The sequence below is a fragment of the Canis lupus genome, unplaced genomic scaffold (genome assembly GCF_011100685.1).
Source record: "Canis lupus familiaris isolate Mischka breed German Shepherd unplaced genomic scaffold, alternate assembly UU_Cfam_GSD_1.0 chrUn_S1684H1878, whole genome shotgun sequence".
Classification (NCBI taxonomy): domain Eukaryota; kingdom Metazoa; phylum Chordata; class Mammalia; order Carnivora; family Canidae; genus Canis; species Canis lupus.
The window spans coordinates 12,625-33,403 of record NW_023330532.1 but is presented as its reverse complement, the minus strand read 5'-3'; the positions used below and the strand labels follow the sequence as shown (position 1 = coordinate 33,403).

General features: G+C 38.3%; 1 protein-coding gene across 1 annotated transcript in view; it reads left to right on the top strand.

Annotated features, from left to right (window-relative positions):
- LOC119878515 overlaps window positions 1-14,395 on the top strand; it is a 30,642-nt gene extending 16,247 nt beyond the window's left edge. The window contains exons 4-6 of the mRNA XM_038589141.1: window positions 5,516-5,691; window positions 7,008-7,169; window positions 11,506-14,395. Of these exons, the coding sequence (XP_038445069.1) occupies window positions 5,516-5,691; window positions 7,008-7,169; window positions 11,506-11,565 (398 nt within the window). The 3' untranslated portion in view covers window positions 11,566-14,395. The remainder of the gene's footprint in view (window positions 1-5,515; window positions 5,692-7,007; window positions 7,170-11,505) is intronic.
- The last annotated feature ends 6,384 nt before the right edge of the window (window positions 14,396-20,779 follow it).

Below are 20,779 nucleotides of genomic sequence, written 5' to 3'. Positions count from 1 at the left end.
TGTCATATTCTTTAGTTAGACACAAAGATATTTCTTCTCAAAGTAACACATTTATTGTAAAAATGCACTTTGGGTGTCATGTTCATCATGAGTGTTTCAGAATTTGAGACATATAAAAAATTTTTTTAGGTAATCTCTAGACCCAACGTGAGACTCAAACTTATAAACAACCCCAAGATCAAAAGTCACATGCTCCACTGACTGAACCAGCCAGGCACCCTTAAAAATTATTTTTAATGGGGTGAGTAGTTTCTATTTTCTCAACCAGATTTTCCAATATTTATTTCATAATCATATCCTTATAGATACAGTTAATTTTAATTACAAGACACTATTCTAACATTTTGCTATATGCATGAAATAGTCAATATCTCATCTTCTCAAAATGAGGTAAGTCGTCTTCCGGGACAGTCTCATACAGATTCATGGAGATGTTGGTAATCAATACAAAGAAAATTTAAATAGAGATGAGTGATTTTTCATGTCTCAAAACAGAAATTAATAAATCAGACAAATTCAGTTTTTACAAGAATGGCATAAAATAAAAAATCACAAAGGAAATATAACGATTACTCCAACAGCCCCCTGTAATCAAGCCAGTATCAGAGAAAGAAGAAAATTCTTCAAGGTAAATGTTTCACACTAAGGTTTTTTCTGTTCATTTTCTTGATGTTTATTTAGGAATCACAGCTGGGGTTTTTCACATTAACTTACATATTCTCTAAAATTGTGCCCTATGATTAGAGCTTCTATAATGATGGAATAAAGAAAGGGGCAGGGGGATCCCTGGGTGGTGTAGCAGTTTGGCACCTGCCTTTGGCTCAGGGTGCGGTCCTGGAGACCTGGGATCGAATCCCATGTCGGGCTCCCGGTACTTGGGGCCTACTTCTCCCTCTGCCTATGTCTCTGCCTCTCTCTCTCTCTCTCTCTCTCTCTCTCTGTGACTATCATAAATAAATTTAAAAAAAAAAGAAAGGGGCATTCTGGAGACATGATAAATGCCTATTTGGAGCCACAGGACTGAATTATCTGCTTTACAGAACTCAGAGTACATTCTCTGCAAAACTCTTATTATGTAACTGACAGCATTTTGCTAATATTTTTGTCCCTTCGCTTATTTATGTAAGAACTCATTAATGTATGTGATAAAGAACTGTGTGATGCTACGTTGTCCTACAATGCAGTATAGGAAAGGGTCTTTTCTGGAATACAAACTCAATGGTATTTTCTTTACAATTCAGTTCATTTTGTAACATATTACATATTATATACGAAGTACCTACTATGTGAGAAGTATAAGACCCTGTGTTTGACCCTACAAGGGATGGGATATAACAAGATAAATATGACTTAATCCAACAAAATTACAATCTCCTTTTTTTAAAAGATTTTATTTATTTATTTATTAATGAGAGACACACACAGAGAGAGAGGCAGAGATACAGGCAGAGGGAGAAGCAGGCTCCACGCAGGGAGCCCGACATGGGACTCGATTCTGGGTCTCCAGGATCAGGCCCTGGGCCGAAGGCGGCGCTAAACTGCTAAGCCACCCGGGCTGCCCAAATTACAATCTCATAAAGAAAACAGGACATGTAGCATTAGTTACTCTACTATAATCTCCCCCACAAAAGTGTCACGGGAATGATTTAAACATGGAGTAGACATATAGAGGACAGAGATAATTTCTTAATAGAGAAGGCTGAGGGAAAAGATATTTGATCCCATGACTTAGGTAGCAGTCACAATACTTTCAATCCAAATATCAGGCATACACTAAAAAAGTTGGTACAGGCTTGGTTTCATAGTTTTTGGTCAATGGCATCATAACTCATTAGCATCTGCTAACACATCAGAAATTCCCCCATGGTCTCCCTCAGCAGTCCTCCATTTATTGTCCTCTTCATCCCTACTCCTGGACCTCTTCCACAAGGCTTCCATGGCACAGAAGACTCTGGGATCATCCCAACCCTCTCTGCTTAGACACACACAACTGCCTCCTAGGAGTCCCAGTGGGAACAGGGACAGTCCTTTTTTGACTTCTCTATTCTTTAGAGTCCTCTAAATTTTTCTGCAGCTGTGATCACCTCTTACCTTTAGGGGACACTACTTTGAGGTAAAAAGATTTTGTGGGAAAGATCCACAGTGGTGTGCACAAATGTATAACATATTGAAAAATGGCTAAGATGTTGCCATGCTGATGGATGCCTGGGTGGCTCGGTGTTTGAGCATCTGCCTTTGGCTCAGGGCATGATCCCAGGGCCCTGGGATCAAGTCCTGCATTGGGCCCCCTGTGAGGAGCCTGCTTCTCCCTCGGCCTCTGTCTCTGCCTCTCTCTCTATGTGTGTCTTATGAATAAATATATAAAATCTTTTTTTTAAAAGGATTTTGCCATGCTGAGATGACAGAATGAACTACTCTTTATATATTGCAATTAGGAAAGTTTAGAGGCCAGTTTCAAAGTGCCACCTCAAAAAATGGGCTGGGGGTAGGGGTACTTTGTCTGGTTTGTCTGGGTGAAAGGAGAAGTAACAGGAGTGACTCAGTCAACATTCTGCCCATAGTGAAGTCATGTACCACAACATAGTAGAACAGCCATTCACTCATTCTTCCTTCCATGAACCCAATACATCTAACATATATGTATCTTATGCTCTATCCAAGTACATGTGTCTTTGAGGTCAAGCCTAATTCATCTGTGAATCCTCAGCACCTAGTTGAAATGATGGGGATATATAATAAATTAATGATATACATTGATGATATATACTGAATTATGGTATTAAAGAGTAAATCAATCAGTACTTGGAAGGAAAGATTAAAGGAAGACTACACAGTTATGATAATGTTGCTTTCCATGTTCTCTATTTCATTTTATCCACCTCATCAACTGATTATGCTGGAAAGTTTTCACAAGGATTTAAGTGCAGAATATGTAATGGACACTGACATCATTGATCTTGTATCTTAAAAAGTATAAAAGCCAGGTTATAATATTAAGTCTGTATGAATCAGGTACCAGTAACATTTAAATGTATAACACTTTTGCTAGAGTTAGCAGTGGATGGGCCCTTAAAAGATCATTATAATAAAGTGTTCCTTATGTACATCTAGAAGCACCCAAGAGTTAATTTTTTAAGAGAACCTACTATTGAGGAGCTCATGTACTCACCTACCATGATTCCCCACTATTTATAAGATAACATCTAAATTACTAGTGAAGCATTTAAAGACCACAGATACATAACATGACCTCAACTCCCCCACTACTCCTGTACATATTTTCTGATCTAATCAAACATATGTTACACATTGCAATTTTCTACCTCTGTTTATTTACACATGGCTCTCTTCTGTTCTCTCCTCCCTTTTACTGAAACAGAAATGTATCATATCCTTCAAAGTTCAGCACACAGCCCATCTCCATCAGGAACATTTTGCTGACTATGCCTCTTCCAAACCCTAAAAAAACACTTGTTATCATTAATGACTATTTGGTATTCAGTAAATCATGTGCATGCATGTATCTGTGCATGTGTGGTTTGTGTATTTAAATGCAGCTATCTTCTCTCCCAAGTCAGGCTGGAAATTGCTATCTGACAAAATATATTTCACTGATTTTTAAATATCCATATCACCCAACAGGTTATTTTTCAATTAGTTCATTGGTGATTATGATCATAGTTTTATTTTTTCGATTTAAAAATATTTTATTATTTATTTATTTATTTATTTATTATTTATTTATTTTAGAGAGAGAGAGAGAGAGAGTGGAGGGAGGGAAGGAAGGAGAGGGAGAGAGAAAATCTTGAAACAGGTTCAATGCTGACTGCCTAGCCCAATGTGAGGTTCAATCCCAGGATCCTGAGATCATGACCCAAGTCGCAATTGAGAGTTGGCCACTTAACTGACTGAATCACCCAGGCACCCCATGATGGTAGTTTTAAATGTAAATTAAGAAAAATATCAGAAATCCATATTATCAGAAATCCGATATTTTCTTTGATAATTTAAAAAACATAAATAAGTAAATACAATTAAGTACATTAATCACTCTGAACTTTAACTCATCTTGAGTCCCCTGTTTCTTCACTCTGATCTCCCTAATTTACTTTTACTTTCTGAATACCACACTAACAAATACAAGGTTTTATCTGGAAGGCAAATGGGTAAATTCTAGTTTTTTCAAGCAGAAGAAATGTATGGTATCCATGTGTTTCAGTGAAAAATAACCTATAGGTGTAATTAAGTGCATTAACTGTTAGCATAATTTATGGACCAGAGTTGTCAAAAAGAAGGCACTGGGGCTAAAATAAGAACATAGAATCTTAGTTATGAACATTGATTTTTTTAATCGTACAGCCCTGAATTTCAATCCTATTCTAGATTATTTACCATGTGAATTTGGAAAAGTTTTAAAATCTATTTAAGGGACACCTGGGTGGCTCAGCTGTTGAACGTCTGCCTTTGGCTCAAGGTGTGATCCCCGAGTTCCCGGATCGAGTCCCACATCAGGCTCTTTGCCCAGAGCCTGCTTCTTCCTCTGCCTATGTCTCTGCCTCTCTCTGTGTTTTTTCATGAATAAATAAGTAAATAAAAAAATAAATAAATAAATCTTGTTGCTTATGAGTCTTCAAGATTTAGCTTTCTAGGAAACAAAAAAGATTCATGGCATAGAGTCGAAGATTTCGGTGGCAATCCCATGGGAAAAGCCCCAAACCACTGGGGAGGTACATGGGATATCTGCACCATTTCCTGCATGGAAACCAAAAGGAAGCAGAAATTTCTCACAGAATAATGAGCTGACATGTCTAAGAAAGAAGGGGCCCTCTATGTCCATGCAGAGTTGCTTATACCTCAACATGGAACAGATCAGTTAGTAAATGTATTTCAATCAGTCCCAGAATAGTATGGAAGAAATAGAAAGCCACTGCGATTGAGAGACATGCCTCAGCAACAGGTGTACAGACCAATTTCCCACGGTCAGATAGCAGTCTGGACACCTCAGCGGCTATTAGTATACATCAATGACACAGAACAATCAGATAAGTGCCACTTCACCATTTTACAGCCTCTGCAGCACCAAAAGACTCCAGAACATAGACACACTCATGGGGGCAATTAAGAAATCCTAAATCTCTAGCAGTCTTGGAACAGAGAATCAAACTAGACATCAAGTGAGCTATTTAGAACTACAGAACTGTACATTTCTTACATATGCCAGTGTATAGATGGAGATTGCTATCAGTGTAGATAGAATATATGATCCATGCATTGTTTTCCCATTCCCAGAAAGGCTTCCCCTGTCAAATAGGTTTGGAAAATTCATACTTTCCCTTTGAAAGTCAAATGCCCCAATTTTTTTTCCATATATATTTGACATTACTTGACCCTTTTGAAGTGACCCCATTAATTAATCATCCTGGGAACATTTACACTAGATGAACATGCTGTATATTGGCCATGGTGAAAATAAGGCTAAGTGAATTAAAATACACTAATCAGCCTTCTTCCTTAGATACAGGCCACAAGACCATGAAAAGCAGTACTTTCAGAAACTCGGCCTTTTGGCGGTGCGCTGGCACTTGCCAAAACAACCAGTGCACTACTGCACCGTCGGCAAAACCAGGACAGCTCTTTGGAGTTTCCCTCATGGATGTCTATGATAATGACAACTTGCCCTTCCCAATTCTGGTAGGTCTCAGTTTGGTCTTTTATTGCCTCCCTGAGGAGAAGAAACTCGGAGAGGCCAAGTGTTTTCATACAAACCTACCCCCAAATATGGAAATTATTAGACAGCCCCTGGCTGTGGCTGAGAAGCCTTGGTAGTATCATTTGATTTAGCCACTGCAGAGTCATGAGGCCAATACATCAGGACAACTTTTTGTCCATTCCACTTGTTTCCATAGAGACCCATGTAGGCCTGTTCAGATCAGTCAAAATGGACTCTGTGTGCATGAATCATCTTCACATTTTCCCATTGTTTTCTGAACTCACAGTAGACTCCAGTCTCCTTCAACTGAGTCTACTTAATCTAACAACAGAAAACATCTTACCTAAGCATAAAGACTCATCCTACGGCAAATATGAATCCATTAATCCTAACAGTATATGTTAAATGACAGCCACAGAGTTTGACCTGTGTTATCTCAAATCGGTCTACTGAATTGATACTGTGGAAATTTACAAAGTACCCAGTACCTCTGAAAGCACTACACTAGATTTGGGAATGTTATGCTAGGTGTGAAGACATATACCACGTTAGTTACATGCTAGCTACTACCCCGGTCCTTGTATCACAGCAATTTTGGGGGTAGCTAGAACTATCATCCTCCACACTTTACAAATGAATTAGAAATGTTTCAGTACAGTTCGCATGTGCCCCAGGTCACACAATAGAATAGAAGGATAATAGATTTCCGATCCCTTGGTCTTTCTGACTCCAGCCCTTATTATCTTTCTACACTGTAGGGAGAGGACATGACGATAGAGCAAAGGACAGTGAAAGACTCAAGAAGGAAATGTAATTGGAGAATAAGAAGAGAGCATTTGAGCTTGATTTTAATAGAGGAAAGGAAATAGAGGTAGTAGGAATGCAGCATGCAATCACTTAAAGACGAATCAACAAATGGGAAATGAGTATGGCAAAAAGATTTCCATACTTGGGGGAAGAGCATCTATGGAAGGGATAAGGAGAAAAGACTGGTAAAGTAGGAGACAGGCAAGGATTCCACAAAGGCCTTGAAACATGGAGTTTGATTTAAAAGGGTAAATACAATGAAAAAAATCAAATTAAAATAAGTGATTACAATGTTTCAGTGTATGACTGTAAGGTGGATTTTTGGGTAGAAACTATAGAGAGACATTGACTAAAGAATCTAAATTGACTTTAGTCCCCCCAGCTGTAAAACCACATATTGTCACATTCCCTAGGTCTTTCAAAAAGGAAGCAAGCTTTTGCTCTGGGATTGGGATATGAAATGCCATATACTATTCTTCTTTTCCTACAGGATATGCTTTCATTTATCAATCAGAAAGGACCACTCACGAAAGGCATCTTCAGAAAATCAGGAAGTAGAAAATCATGCAGAATCCTAAAGGAGAAACTAAATTCTGGGGACAGAGTGAACTTGGACAGCGAATCTGTTCTTGTGGTAGCATCTGTTTTAAAGGTGGGGAAAGTTCTAGCTTTATCCACACATGAGTAGCTCAAGTAGTGATTGGTGTCTTTCAATCATGATTTTCCAAGAACCATCATAGGCATAACTGATTAAGAATTTGACACACTGGAAAACACTTCATGAAATCAAAATTTAAGGAAGATACTGTAGGAGTTAAAAGCCCCATACATTAGAAATACTTTGTTTTTACCACACACCCCCACCTGAAGGCTCCATGCAGAATACTAATACTAATATGACTACTAGTAATAATAAGAAATTTCAAAATATCCACTGGCACATACATAATGTTCACCAAAGCAAACATCCTGCTTTTGATGACTTCCTCACCACCCTCCTAATGAAGGCAGTTTCCAAAAGAAAAATCATATGAAACATTTGAAAATAGACATAGAAGTTCACAATAGTAAGCAAATGTTTACTTTATCAGGAATCCAAAAAGGCTCAGTGAGGTGACCAAATCATTCTTAACCATCATTGTCTCCTGTTTCTTAGTGCCTTTTACTTTATAAGTCATGGAGGAAAGATTTTGCCATTTGTGTCTGCTTTCACCACATCCTAAGCATCCTTTAGTTAATATTTGTGATGTCCAGCCCACCATCCAAAGTGATAACAACATGGCAACCAGCTCTTGCTACATGCCTCTTTTGATAAATCTAACTTTTGAAGTAGGTGCAACGGACAAAAGTAGTTTGGAATTCTGAAAATTCAATGGATCGACTCAAGAAATAGATTAATTTCGAAATTATATACCTAAATCACAGATATCCCATTGTATTGCTAAAATGGTAATGGAGAAAGAAGTGAGAACTAAAACAAAGAATTTAATCCATCTACCTTGGTACATGCTAACAGCTCTAAACAAAACTATGGTAATGCAGTAATGATGACACTCTTAGAATCAAGATCATATTTGGTCCTTCCTTGTCACATTTGGTCTTTCCTTCTCCGCCATTACTGTTCAACTATACAATAAATAGCAATACTCCCTGACCACTACTACACTGGGCTACAGTAAAACACACCACTAAATATATATATATATATATATATATATATATATATATATATATATATATATATAGGGATCAAGAGACAGGGGAAAGAATGATGATACATTAGGTACTCGGGTAACATGATAAGTGTAGCCCTCTTTAAGGTGCACACATGGAATTGATGCTTCTAGCAAGACTTAGTAGGGTCTTTTCTATTTCCATGTTATAAGCACAGACTAGGAAGATGGTGACCACATGTGCATAGAGTTCTTACACATTTCAAAAGTTTTCCCTTCCTAAAGTTGACTAATCTTTGTGGGGAATCAGACTCTGCAACCTTGGCCTGAATAGTATCATGTCAAACTATCTGGAGAATTGGCCTACACTAGAAATGAATATATCCTCAGGACCATCATGAGTTTGCCATTAGACCGTCTACTTTTATACAGTTAAAGAAAGGAAGAATGAAGCAGTTATGAGAGTAGCTTTTGTAATAGTTTGCAAAAAAGTACACAAAAGAGTAAGTGCCATATGATGGAAGGGAGCTTTGTCTTCCTTTCCACTGAAGCCTAGGCTCTGCTTTGATGCTTTCATTTTTGTTGGAGAAAATCTACTCTCCTGCTTTTGCATGTGCAAGTAAATGGATAGTTAGAGCTGAGCTCTGTGTGGGTCACAGTTTGAGTATCTATGAAGGAAGTAGGGACTGAAGTGAAGTTTCAACTCAGTGTTTTCTCTGTAAAACTTCCAATATATATTTTCTATTTTATATCTATGTTTGTTTGTATATATCTTTTTTTTATCTACATAAGGATTTTCTTCGAAATATCCAAGGATGTATATTTTCATTCTACCTTTATGATAAATGGCTTGGCGTTATTGATGAATTGACTGAGGAGGAGAAAATAAATGCAGCCCAAAGGCAATGATGCAATAATTGCTCTAATCTGGTCATGTCTCAGAAATACAGCCAATATGCTATTAGGAAAATATTGTCTTACTTTTTGCCACTTTGTCCACTAAAATACCGATCAATGCCAAAGAGTTTTAATTCTTCACACCTGTGGAGGCCAGTTTCAGAATACAGGCAAGCCTCATGGCTATTATTGCTCTTCACCTGACCTTATTAATGTGGAATCCTTAGCCATTGTACACCTTCTGAATATATGAAACTGGTAGACAAAACTCAGTGGCCTAAGAGAGATCCTAGAGCATCAACAGCCCATGGTATAACCTTATGTTTGTCAAACATTTAACCAGAGAGGGTTAGCCCAGAAATCGAATTCAGTGAAACATTTTCGTATACATTCATGCCTGGAACTCTGCTACAGCGGGTTGTGTACTAGATCTAGAGAGATGTTCTCTGTTCTCTGTCTCTATGCTTCCAGCTTCCTAAGTGCAATGACTTGCCTTATTCAGAAGTGCATCTTTCTGACTTTAGGCTTCTAGCCCAGCTACCAAAAGCGAATGTTGTTCTCTTGTGATACCTTTTTGGGGTGTTATACAACATTAAGCAATGAACCTCATCCAATCAGATGACAGCTTTTATTTTATCACTGCATATAGCCCCAAGCATTCTTTGTCTGCCTAATTCCTGGAGCTTGGAATTGTAAGACAACTTCATAAAAAAAGGTAGAGAGAGCTCTCATTTGTGTCCTCTGGGGTTTAGAATCCATGCTTTGAATCTGAAATGTGTGGTAGTAAATTGGATGGATCAGTACTGAAAAGAGCACATCTTCATAGGCCTCCTTGGAATGGCAGAGTTCGTTATCCTACTCTGGTGGAAATTGGGAAGGGGTGTTGTTAAAGTGGTAAATGCAGAGCAGTTGAGTCGCTTCCTTCCCATCCAAGTTATTTAATACTAGACTGACTAAACAAAAGAGAGAGAAGAGTGGTGTGATATGGTAGGAAAGAACCTGGGCTCTGGAGTTTGACAAGCCAAGGTTAAACTCTCAGCCTGATCCTTGAGCGGGGAACTTGTAACCTTGGGCAAAGCCATGGCTCCTCATGACACAGTGGTAACAACACCCAGCTCCTCTGGTCATTACTGGCAGATTCTAGTTGGCTCGGGCACTATGAGCACCCATGGCTCCAAACACATTGGCCTTGCTCTGCAAGTTGTGGCTCATTTAGAAAAATACTTGGCTACTCTTTTGCCTCTGCTACATCAGACAGAAACTACTAGAGTATTCCAGGAATTCCTAATGTAGTCACACCTGCCTAATAAGATGACAGCTTTATCCCAAGCTCATGTCTAGAGCCAGCATTAGGCAAAGCAAGACATGAGAAGGGACTGCTGTTAGATAGACAGACATGTTTTCTCTCCAGCCATGTGAGATTTTCCTCAAGAAACAAACAAACAAAAAAAACCTATGATAATCTCCACCTTCCAACTAAGATACTTCCTCATTTAAGAAATGGATTTCATAAGTTTTTGTCTATGGTTTACATATTTAAATAAGACATTATACATAAGTTACAATCCAATATAAACTGGAAACGAAAATTTGAAAAATAAGTAAAGTTTAATAAAGTAGGTTACTTTGAAAACCATCCTAGTTTTAAAAATGTAACCATTGATATCACAAAGTTAGCTATTAAACTAGGCCACAAATTAGAACTTTAGCCCACTGACTAGTAGTATTTTAAAATCTGTACCGAAAGTACACTGTAAAGTATCACTCTATTTTATTTTTCTTAGGGAACTCAGGTTTCTATATATTTTTTTATCAACTCTGCATTCTTCTTAGAAGTCTTTCACATTATTGGTTAGATCCAAGATTTATAAACAAAATGTGACTTATAGCTATGCCATATAAAAAAGAGCACCCCTTTGTGGACTTTTTGCATTACAGGCTTGTCTTGTACACTTTTTGATTGAAAATTGCCTCTAGATATTTGGAGAAGACATCACTTCTCTCTTGGGAGAGAATTCAATGAGTTGTGATAACAATGAGAAGGCTGCAGGTACTGTGAATAATTTAATTGGCTTTGGCCAGATGCAGACAGTAAGGTTGCTGGGGGTCATGGTAGATACTTAGCCCCGTTTTGGAGCCCAGAGCATCCCCAGGGCAATAATTCCCAGCTGCTCCTTCTTCCGAAGGCTGGCTCACAGTTCAAGGGAGGTTTCATACTGTTGGAGAACAAAGAAAGCATAGAAACTTCAAAAAGTTTCTAGCTGTATTAGGAGATAGCATGGTATGTTAGAGTGTTTGGGAATTTTTTTAAACACAGTTTTAAATGGATCACATATATATTATATATGTAGTTAAGCATATAATGCATAATTTTGTATTTCTATTTGTAATATATAAATGTGTTTTGTTTGAAACCAGAGCGCAAGGCTTTATTCCTCCTCCCTCCTCGTTTGGCTCAGTGGTCTTGAGGTACCATAGGATTCCAGTGCTCTTTAAAATGAGTTGAAAAGAACCAACATCATTGAGTAAAAAGGACCTGACTTGACTTCAAACCACCTCTCCAGAGTACAAACTCCAGTGCTCCCATTAATCAGCTATATGACATTTGACCTATTACTCAAGCTCAGTATCAGTTTATTCATCCCTAACATGTGGATAAAAATAATGTCTAAATCTCAGATATGCTGTAAAGATTAAATAAGATAATGGATGTAAAATACGTTTCTAATAAAGTAATTAATAGAACTAGGAGAAGTTCCCCTGAGACTAGAGTGAGTATTATTGGAGCCTAGCTGACCACAGCTCTCTGGCAACACCCCATTTTGTAAAACAGAGTTTAGATTCAGAACCTGGAGACACATATCATAAATCCCTCCATAGTTTTGACATCTGCATTTTATGACACATACCTCATTGTGTTGAGGAAATCTTTAGGGTAACCCACGTCATTAGGTATTAAGATTAGTCTTGTGTCATGTCTGAGAATATGTTGGTATAAGACAAGTGTTTGTTTTTCATCAGTGACATAAAAACAAACTGCTGAATCCAAGCCACTGAGAGTGATAGTGATTTCCAAAAAGGCAAAACTGTAGAATGCTACAAAGTACCCATCTGGCATGGGTCCATCCATCTACATGTCTACAGTTTACTAAGTCACTGAAGACTGGAATCTCCATAATGACGCTTGACGTTTCCTCTTTCTTTATTTTTCCAATGAATGATAAATGAACCCCATCCAACACCCAGCTATTTCCATTTAACGTTTTTTCCTTGGTCCCATATATTCATATTGAGGAAATCTTCCCACAAAATATCTCCTTTTTCTTCAATGCCTACCATATCCTATTACATATTTTTTGTATTGTATTTTAATGTATTGTATTGTACTGTACTGTATTGTGTTGTATGTTTTTATATGGATAATAAAAATCATTCCATAACTCAGTAGGTTAGACAACTATTTAACTTGGTTATGATTCACATAACACTTCACTGAAGGCTCAATTGAGGTCACTTGTGCAGTGACCTAATACTCTAGTTAGCCTGCAGCTCATCTGGAGCTAACCTAGGTGTCTGTCTATTGGAGCTGGCTCTCAATTGGTCCTCATGTCTTCCATAAGGTAACTTCTCCTCCTTTCATAGGGTGGAGGAAGAGTTCCCAGAACCAAAAGAGACTTTTCAAGAGTTAATGTTTGAGAGGACTGTGCAAAGGACCATGCCAAAGATGGTGGTTTACAAGATGAGGAAGCATTATTTCTTGAGACCACACATCATAAAACTCATGGCAGCACCACTACTACACATACCCTCTCTTCACTGGCTTTTAATCCTCAGTTCTCTACAACAGCATTTCCTAAGGGGTATTCCAAGTATGGTAGGAAGTATCTTTGAAGTACTAACTCATTTTTTTACCTCAGGTATTCCGTCCCTCATCCTTCTTCCCATCTTAAGCTGCCTTAAGAGACAACTAAATCACCTCCTCAGGGAATAGAAGAGGAGAATATGAGGAAAAGGAAGCTCTTTGTTGCTTATAAGTCTTAAAGATTTAGCTTTCTAGGAACCAAAAATGATTCATGGCATAGAGTAGAAGATTTTGGTGGCAAACTCATGGGAAAAGCTCAAAACCACTAGGCAGGTACATGGGATATCTGCACCATTTCCTGCATGGAAACCAAAAGGAAGCAGATATTCCTCACAGAATAGCGAGCTGACATGTCTAAGAAATATGGCCCTCTATGTCCACACAGAGTTTCTTATACCTCAACATGGAACAGATCGGTTAGTAAAAGTATCTCCATCAGTCACAGAATAGTATGGAAGAAACAGAAATCCACTGGGTTTGAAAGACATGCCTCATCAACAGGCACACAGACCAATTTCCCAGGTCAAGAGAGCAGTGCCGACACCTCAATGGCCATTAGTGTACATCAATGACACAGAGCAACCAGATAAGTGCCACTTCACCATTTTACAGCCTCCCTGGCACTAGAAGACTCCAGATCATAGACACACTCATGGGGGCAATTAAGAAATCCTAAAACTCTAGCAGTCTTGGAACAGAGAACCAAACTAGACATCAAGTGAGCTGTTTAGAACTACAGAAGTGTAGGTTTCTTACATATGCCAGTGTATAGACAGAGATTGGTATCTGTGCATATAGAATATATGATCCATGCATTGTTTTCCCATTCCCAGAAATGTTCCATTGTCAAATTGCTTTGGAAAATTCATACTTTCCTTTTGAAAGTCAAATGCCCCAAATTTTTCCACATTTATTTGACATTATTTGACTTTTTTGAAGTGACCCCAAAAATTAATCATCCTGGGGCCATTTATTGCCTTGTGCTGAGTAGAATATTATATATTTAGTTTAAGAGTCATAGGCAGCATCATTTATGTTAAAGTTGAGGAAACCGAAGCTTTAAAATGCTGAGCTTCCTAAGTGGCAGGACCAGGATGCTTCTGGTGGAGTGCTGGCACCCACATGAGTGGAGGTGGTGATGCACTCACTACATTCCAAAAAAGCCAAGAGGCCAGGTGTTTAAGGTCATTTGGTGAAATGTTGCTCATCTCTTTATCCTTCAACAGCTTGGCTCATCTGTTGACTTTTAAGGAATTCACTTATTTAAGCAATGTTAAGGTATCTTCAAAGGGAAACATTCATAGCTGACCACTCAAAACTCTGAATTAAGCTTTTCACTGCTGATCACCTTTTCTTTGGAAAGCTCTTCCTTTGATAGGGAATGTTGAGTAATTAAAAATCATCTCTGGAAACTGGTGGTAAATAAATGCATTTATAACCTCTCATTGTTTTGCTTTTTCGATGTTTTCTTTCAAGCCTTGTACTTGTGTGTAGATGTATATATACATGTATGTTTGAGTGTGTGTATGAGGAATTGTGTTTCCACAGTTCATTGTGGTTTAGGCTCTTTTCAGTAAATGTTAAACATATTTAACCGAAAACATCATCTCTGGGTGGGTTGGTGGGATATGACAAGAAAACACAGCCACCACATAGCCAGCATGTGATGACAACTTCCCAAGGACCCTGGCTGCAGATAGTCATCCTTGAAGATGACCCAGAGCAGAGGAACCAGAGAAGTATGGCTCAGGCAAATTGTGTCACGAGAGGCAGATCCTCTGCATGGGAGAAACTTGAGCACTGAGAAAGCCAAAGAGGATATCTGAGGCTGAGGGGAGTTGAGCTGTGAAAGCCTATGATTAGCAAACTCAGCTTGATTTGAATACTAAATCCTTCTAGCTTTTAAAATGAGATCTGACACCTGAACCCACTGATCACACCAGTAGAAAACACATCTACAGGTTCAGTGCCTCCTGATGCAGTGTAATCGACAGTAACTGATGGCACAGGAAATACTGACCTTGAGTGTGATCGAGTCTCTAGGTTTAACCATCAGTCTGAAGGATATGGGCAAGAAGTCATCAACACCATGAGGATGGTATTAGCCAACAACAGAACGTGGAGAATTCTATACAACAAATGACTCAGTTTCCCTCGTCTAGCCACTACAATGAACACGCTGTATAATAGCAATGGTGGAAACAAGGCTAAGTGAATTAAAATACACTAATCTCCCTTTTTCCTTAGATTCAGGCCAGAAAACCATTAAAATTAGTGCTTTCAGAAACTCGGCCTTTTGGCGGTGCGCTGGCACTTGAAGAACAACCAGTGCACAACTGCACCTTCTGCAAAACCCAGACAGCTCTTTTGAGTTTCCCTCATTGATATCTGTGATAATGACAACTTGCCCTTCCCAAATCTGGTAGGTTTCAGTTTGGTCTTTTATTGCCTTCCTGAGGAGGGGGAACTCGGAGAGGCCAAGTGTTTTCATGTAAACCTACACCCAAATGGAGAAATCATTGGACAGCCCCTGCTGTGGCTGAGAGGCTTTCGTAGTGTCATTTGATTTAGGTACTGCAGAGTCATGAGGCTAATACAACAGGACAAATTTTTGTCCATTCCACTTGTTTCCACAGAGACCTATGTAGCACTGTTCAGATCAGTCAAAATAGACTGAGTACATGAATCATCTTCAATTCTGCCATTGTCTTCCTGAACTCACAGTAGTTTCAGGTCTCCTTCAACTGAGTCTACTAAATCTAACACTAGAAAACATCTTACCTAAGCATAAAGACTCATCTTGTGGCAAATATGAATCCATTAATCCTACCAGAATATGTTAAATGACAGCCACAGAGTTTGGTTATGTGTTATCTGAAATTGGTGTACTGAATTTTCAGTGTGGAAATTTACTGAGTACCCAGGACCTCTGCAAGCACTGCACTAGATTTGGGAATGTTATGCTAGGTGTGGAGAAATTTACTACATTACTTACTTGTTAGCTACTACCCCAGTCCTTACATCATGGTAATTTTCGGGGGTAGCTAAAACTATCATCCTCCACACTTTACAAATGAATTAGAAACTTCTCAGTAGAGTTTGCATGTGCCCCAGTTCCCACAATAGATCAGAAGCATAATAGGTTTCTGGTCCCTTGGTCTATCTCACTCCAGTCCTTATTATCTTTCTACACTGCAGGGAGAGGACATGAAGATAGAGCAAAGGACAGTGAAAGACTCATGAAGGGACTGTAATCAGAGAATAAGAAGAGAGCATTTGAGCTTGATTTTAAAAGAGGAAATGAAATAGAGATAGTAGGAATGAAGGATGCAATCACTTAAAGAGGAATCAATGAAAGGGAAATGAGTATGGCAAAAAGTATTCCATACTTTGGGGAAGAGCATATATGTAAGGGAATAAGGAGAAAAGACTGGTAAAGTAGGAGACAGGCAAGGATTCCACAAAGGCCTTGAAACATGGAAGTTTGTTTAAAAGGGTAAATTCAATGAAAAAATCTTATTAAAATAAGTGATTACAATGTTTCAGTGTATGACTGTAAGGTGGATTTTTGGGTAGAAACTATAGAGAGACATTGACTAAAGAATCTAAATTGACTTTAGTCCCCCCAGCTGTAAAACCACATATTGTCACATTCCCTAGGTCTTTCAAAAAGGAAGCAAGCTTTTGCTCTGGGATTGGGATATGAAATGCCATATACTATTCTTCTTTTCCTACAGGATATGCTTTCATTTATCAATCAGAAAGGACCACTCACGAAAGGCATCTTCAGAAAATCAGGAAGTAGAAAATCATGCAGAATCCTAAAGGAGAAACTAAATTCTGGGGACAGAGTGAACTTGGACAGCGAATCTGTTCTTGTGGTAGCATCTGTTTTAAAGGTGGAGAAAGTTCTAGCTTTATCCACACATGAATAACTCAAGGTGTGATTGGTGTCTTTCATTATGATTGCCCAGGAACCATCATAGGCATAACTGATTAAGAACTTGACACACTGGAAAACACTTCATGAAATCAAAATTTAAGGAAGCTACTGTAGGATTTAAAAGCCCCATACATTAGAAATATATTCTGTTTTCACCATTCACCACCCGCCTGAAGACCCCATGCAAAATACTAATACTAATATGACTACTAGTAATAATAAGAAATTTCAAAATATCCACTGGCACATACATAATGTTTACAAAGCAAACATCCTGCTTTTGATGACATCCTCACCGCCCTCCTAATGCAGGCAGTTTCCAAAAGAAAAATCATATGAAACATTTGAGAATAGACATAGAAGATTACAATAGTAAGCAAGTGTTTACTTTATGAGGAATCCAAAAAGGCTCAGTGAGGCAATCATTCTTAAGCATCATTTTCTCCTGTCTCTTAATGCCTTTTACTTTATAAGTCAGGGAGGAAGGATTTTGCCATTTGTGTCTGCTTTCACCACATCCTAAGCATCCTTTTATTAATATTTGAGATGTCTATCCCACCATCCAAGGTTATAACGACACGGTAACCAGCTCTAGCTACATGCCTCTTTTGATAAATCTAACTTTTGGAGTAGGCACAACAGACAAAAATAGTTTCGATTCTTAAAATTCAATAGATTGACTCAAAAAATAGATTTTTGAAATTATACAGCTAATTCACAGATATCCAGTTCTATTCCTAAAAGGGAAATGGAGAAAGAAGTGAGAACTAGAACAAACAATTTAATCCATCTACCTTGGCACTTGCTAACAGCTCTGAACAAAACTATGTTAAGGCAGTAATGAGGACACCCTTAGAATCAAGGTCATATTTGGTCCTTCCTTGTCCCCCATTACTGTTCAACTCTATGATAGATACCAATAGTCCCTGACCACTACTACACTGGGCTATAGTAAAACACACCAGTAAATATATGTATAGACAACAAGAGAAAGAGGAAAGAATGATGATACATTAAGTACTTGAATAGCATGGTAAGTGTGCCCTCTTTAAGCTGCACACATGGAATTGACGTTTCTAGCAAGACTTAGTAGGGTCTTTTCTATTTCTGTGTTATAATCACAGACTAGGAAGATGGTGACCAAGAGTATGTAGAGTTCTTAGACATTTCTAAAGTTTTCCCTTCCTAAAGTTGACTAATCTTTGTGGAGAATCAGACTCTGCAACCTTGGCCTGAATAGTATCATGTCAAACTATCTGGAGAATTGGCCTACACTAGAAATGAATATATCCTCAGGACCATCATGAGTTTGCCATTAGACTATCTGATACAGTGATTGAAAGGAAGAATGATGCAATTATGAGAGTTTTTTTAGTAGTTTGCAAAAAAGCGCACAAAAGAGTAAGTGCCATATGCTAGAACGGAGCTTTGTCTTCATTTCCACTAAAGCCTAGGCTCTGCTTTGATGCTTTCGTTTTTGTTGGAGAAAATCCACACACCTGCTTTGTCATGTGCACGTCAATGGAGAGTCAGAGCTGAGCTCCGTGTGGGTCACAGTTTGGGTATCTATGAAGGAAGTAGGGACTTAACTGAAGTTTTCAACTAAGTGTTTTCTCTGTAATATTTCCAATATGTGTGTGTGTGTGTGTGTGTGTGTGTGTGTGCGTGCGTGTATTTTTTATCTACATAGTATTTTCTTCTAAATATCCAAGGAAGTTTACTTTTATCCGACCTCTATGATAAATGGCTTGGTGTTTTTGATGAAGTGACTGAGGAGGAGAAAATAAATGCAGCCCAGAGGTAATGATGCAATAATTTCTCTACTCTGGTCATGTCTCAGAAATACAGGCAATATACTTTTAGGAAAAGATTGGTTTACATTTGCCACTTTGTCCACTAAAGTAACAATCAAAGCCAAAGAGTTTCAATTCTTCAGACCCATGGAGGAATGTTTCAGAATACAGGCATGCCTTATGGCTATTATTGCTCTTTGCCTGACCTTATTAATGTAGAATCCTTAGCCATTGTACACCTTCTGAATATATGAAACTGGTAGACAAAACTCACTGGCCTAAGGGAGATCCTAGAGCATCAACAGCCCGTGGTGTAACCTTACGTTTGTCAAACATTTAACCAGAGTGGATTAGCTCAGAAATCGAATTCAGTGAAACATTTTCGTATACATTCATGCCTCGAACTCTGCTATAGCAGGTTGTGAACTAGATCTAGAAAGATGTTCTCCGTTCTACATCTCTATACTTCCAGCTTCCTAAGTGCAATGACTTGCCTTATTCAAAAGTGTATCTTTCTGACTTTAGCCTTCTAGCCCAGCTGCCAAAAGCGAATGTTGTTCTCTTGTGATACCTTTTTGGAGGGTTATACAACATTGAGCAACAATCTTCATCCAATCAGATGACAGCTTATAATTTATCAGAGAGTGTAGCCCCATGCATTCTTTGTCCACCTAATTCCTCCAGCTTTGAATTGATAGACAACTTTATAAAAAAGGTAAGAGCGCTCTCATTTGTGTCCCCTGAGGTTTAGAATCCATGCTTTGAATCTGAAATGTGTAGTAGTAAACTGGATGGATCAGTTCTGAAAAGTGCACAACTTCATAGGCTTCCTTGGAATGGCAGAGTTCGTTATCCTACTCTGGTGGAATATGGGAAGGGGTGTTGTTAAAGTGTGAAACGCAGAGCAGTTGAGTCGCTTTCTTCCCATCCAGGAGATTCAATACTAGACTACCTAAATAAACGAGAGAGAAGAGTGGTGTGATATGATTGAAAAGAACCTGGGCTCTGGAGTTTGACAAGTCAAGGTTAAACTCTCAGTCTGATCTTTGAGGGGTGGGGGAGCTTGTAACCTTGGGCAAAGCCATGGATTCCTGATAACACAATGGTAACAACATCTAGGTCCTCTGGTCAGTACTGGCACATCCTAGGTGGATCGGGCACTATGAGCACCCATGGCTCCAAACACATTGACCTTCCTCTGTAAGTTGTGGCTCATTTAGAAAAATACATGGCTACTGTTTTGCCTCTGTTACATCAGACAGAAACTAGTAGAATATTCCAGAACATCCTAATGGAGCCACACATGTCTAATAAGATGACAGCTTTTCCCCAAGCACATGCCGAGAGACAGCATTAGACAAAGGAAGACATGAGGAGGGACTGCAGTTATACAGACAGACATGTTTTCTCTCCAGCCATGTGAGTTTTTCCTCAAAAAAAAAAAAAAACAAAAAACAAAAAACAAATACAAAGAAACCCTCAGGAATCTCCAAATTCCACTAAGATACTTCCTCATTTAAGAAATGGATTTCATAAGTTTTTCTCTATGCTTTATACATTTTAATTAGATATTATACAGAAGTTATAATCCAATATATACTGGAAACAAATTTTTAAAAAATAAGTAAAGTTTAATAAATTAGGTTACCTTGAAAACTATCTTAGTTTTAATGGTGTAACCATTGGTATCACAATGTTAGCTATTAAACTAGGCCACAAATTAGAACTTTAGCCCACTGACTAGTAGTATTTTAAAATCTATACCCAAAGTACAACAGAAAGTATCACTCTATGTTATTTTTATTTGGGAACTCTGATTTCTGTATATTTTTTTTATCAACTCTGCATTCTTCTTAGAAGTCTTTCACATTATTGGTTAGATCCAAGATTTATAAACAAAATGTGACTTATAGCTATGCCATATGAAAAAGAGCACCCCTTTGTGGTCCTTTTCATTACAGGTTTCTCTTGTACACTTTTTGATTGAAAATTGCCTCAAGGTATTTGGAGAAGACATCACTTCTCTCTTGGGAGAGAATTCAATGAGTTGTGATAACAATGAGAAGGCTGCAGGTACTGTGAATAATTTAAGTG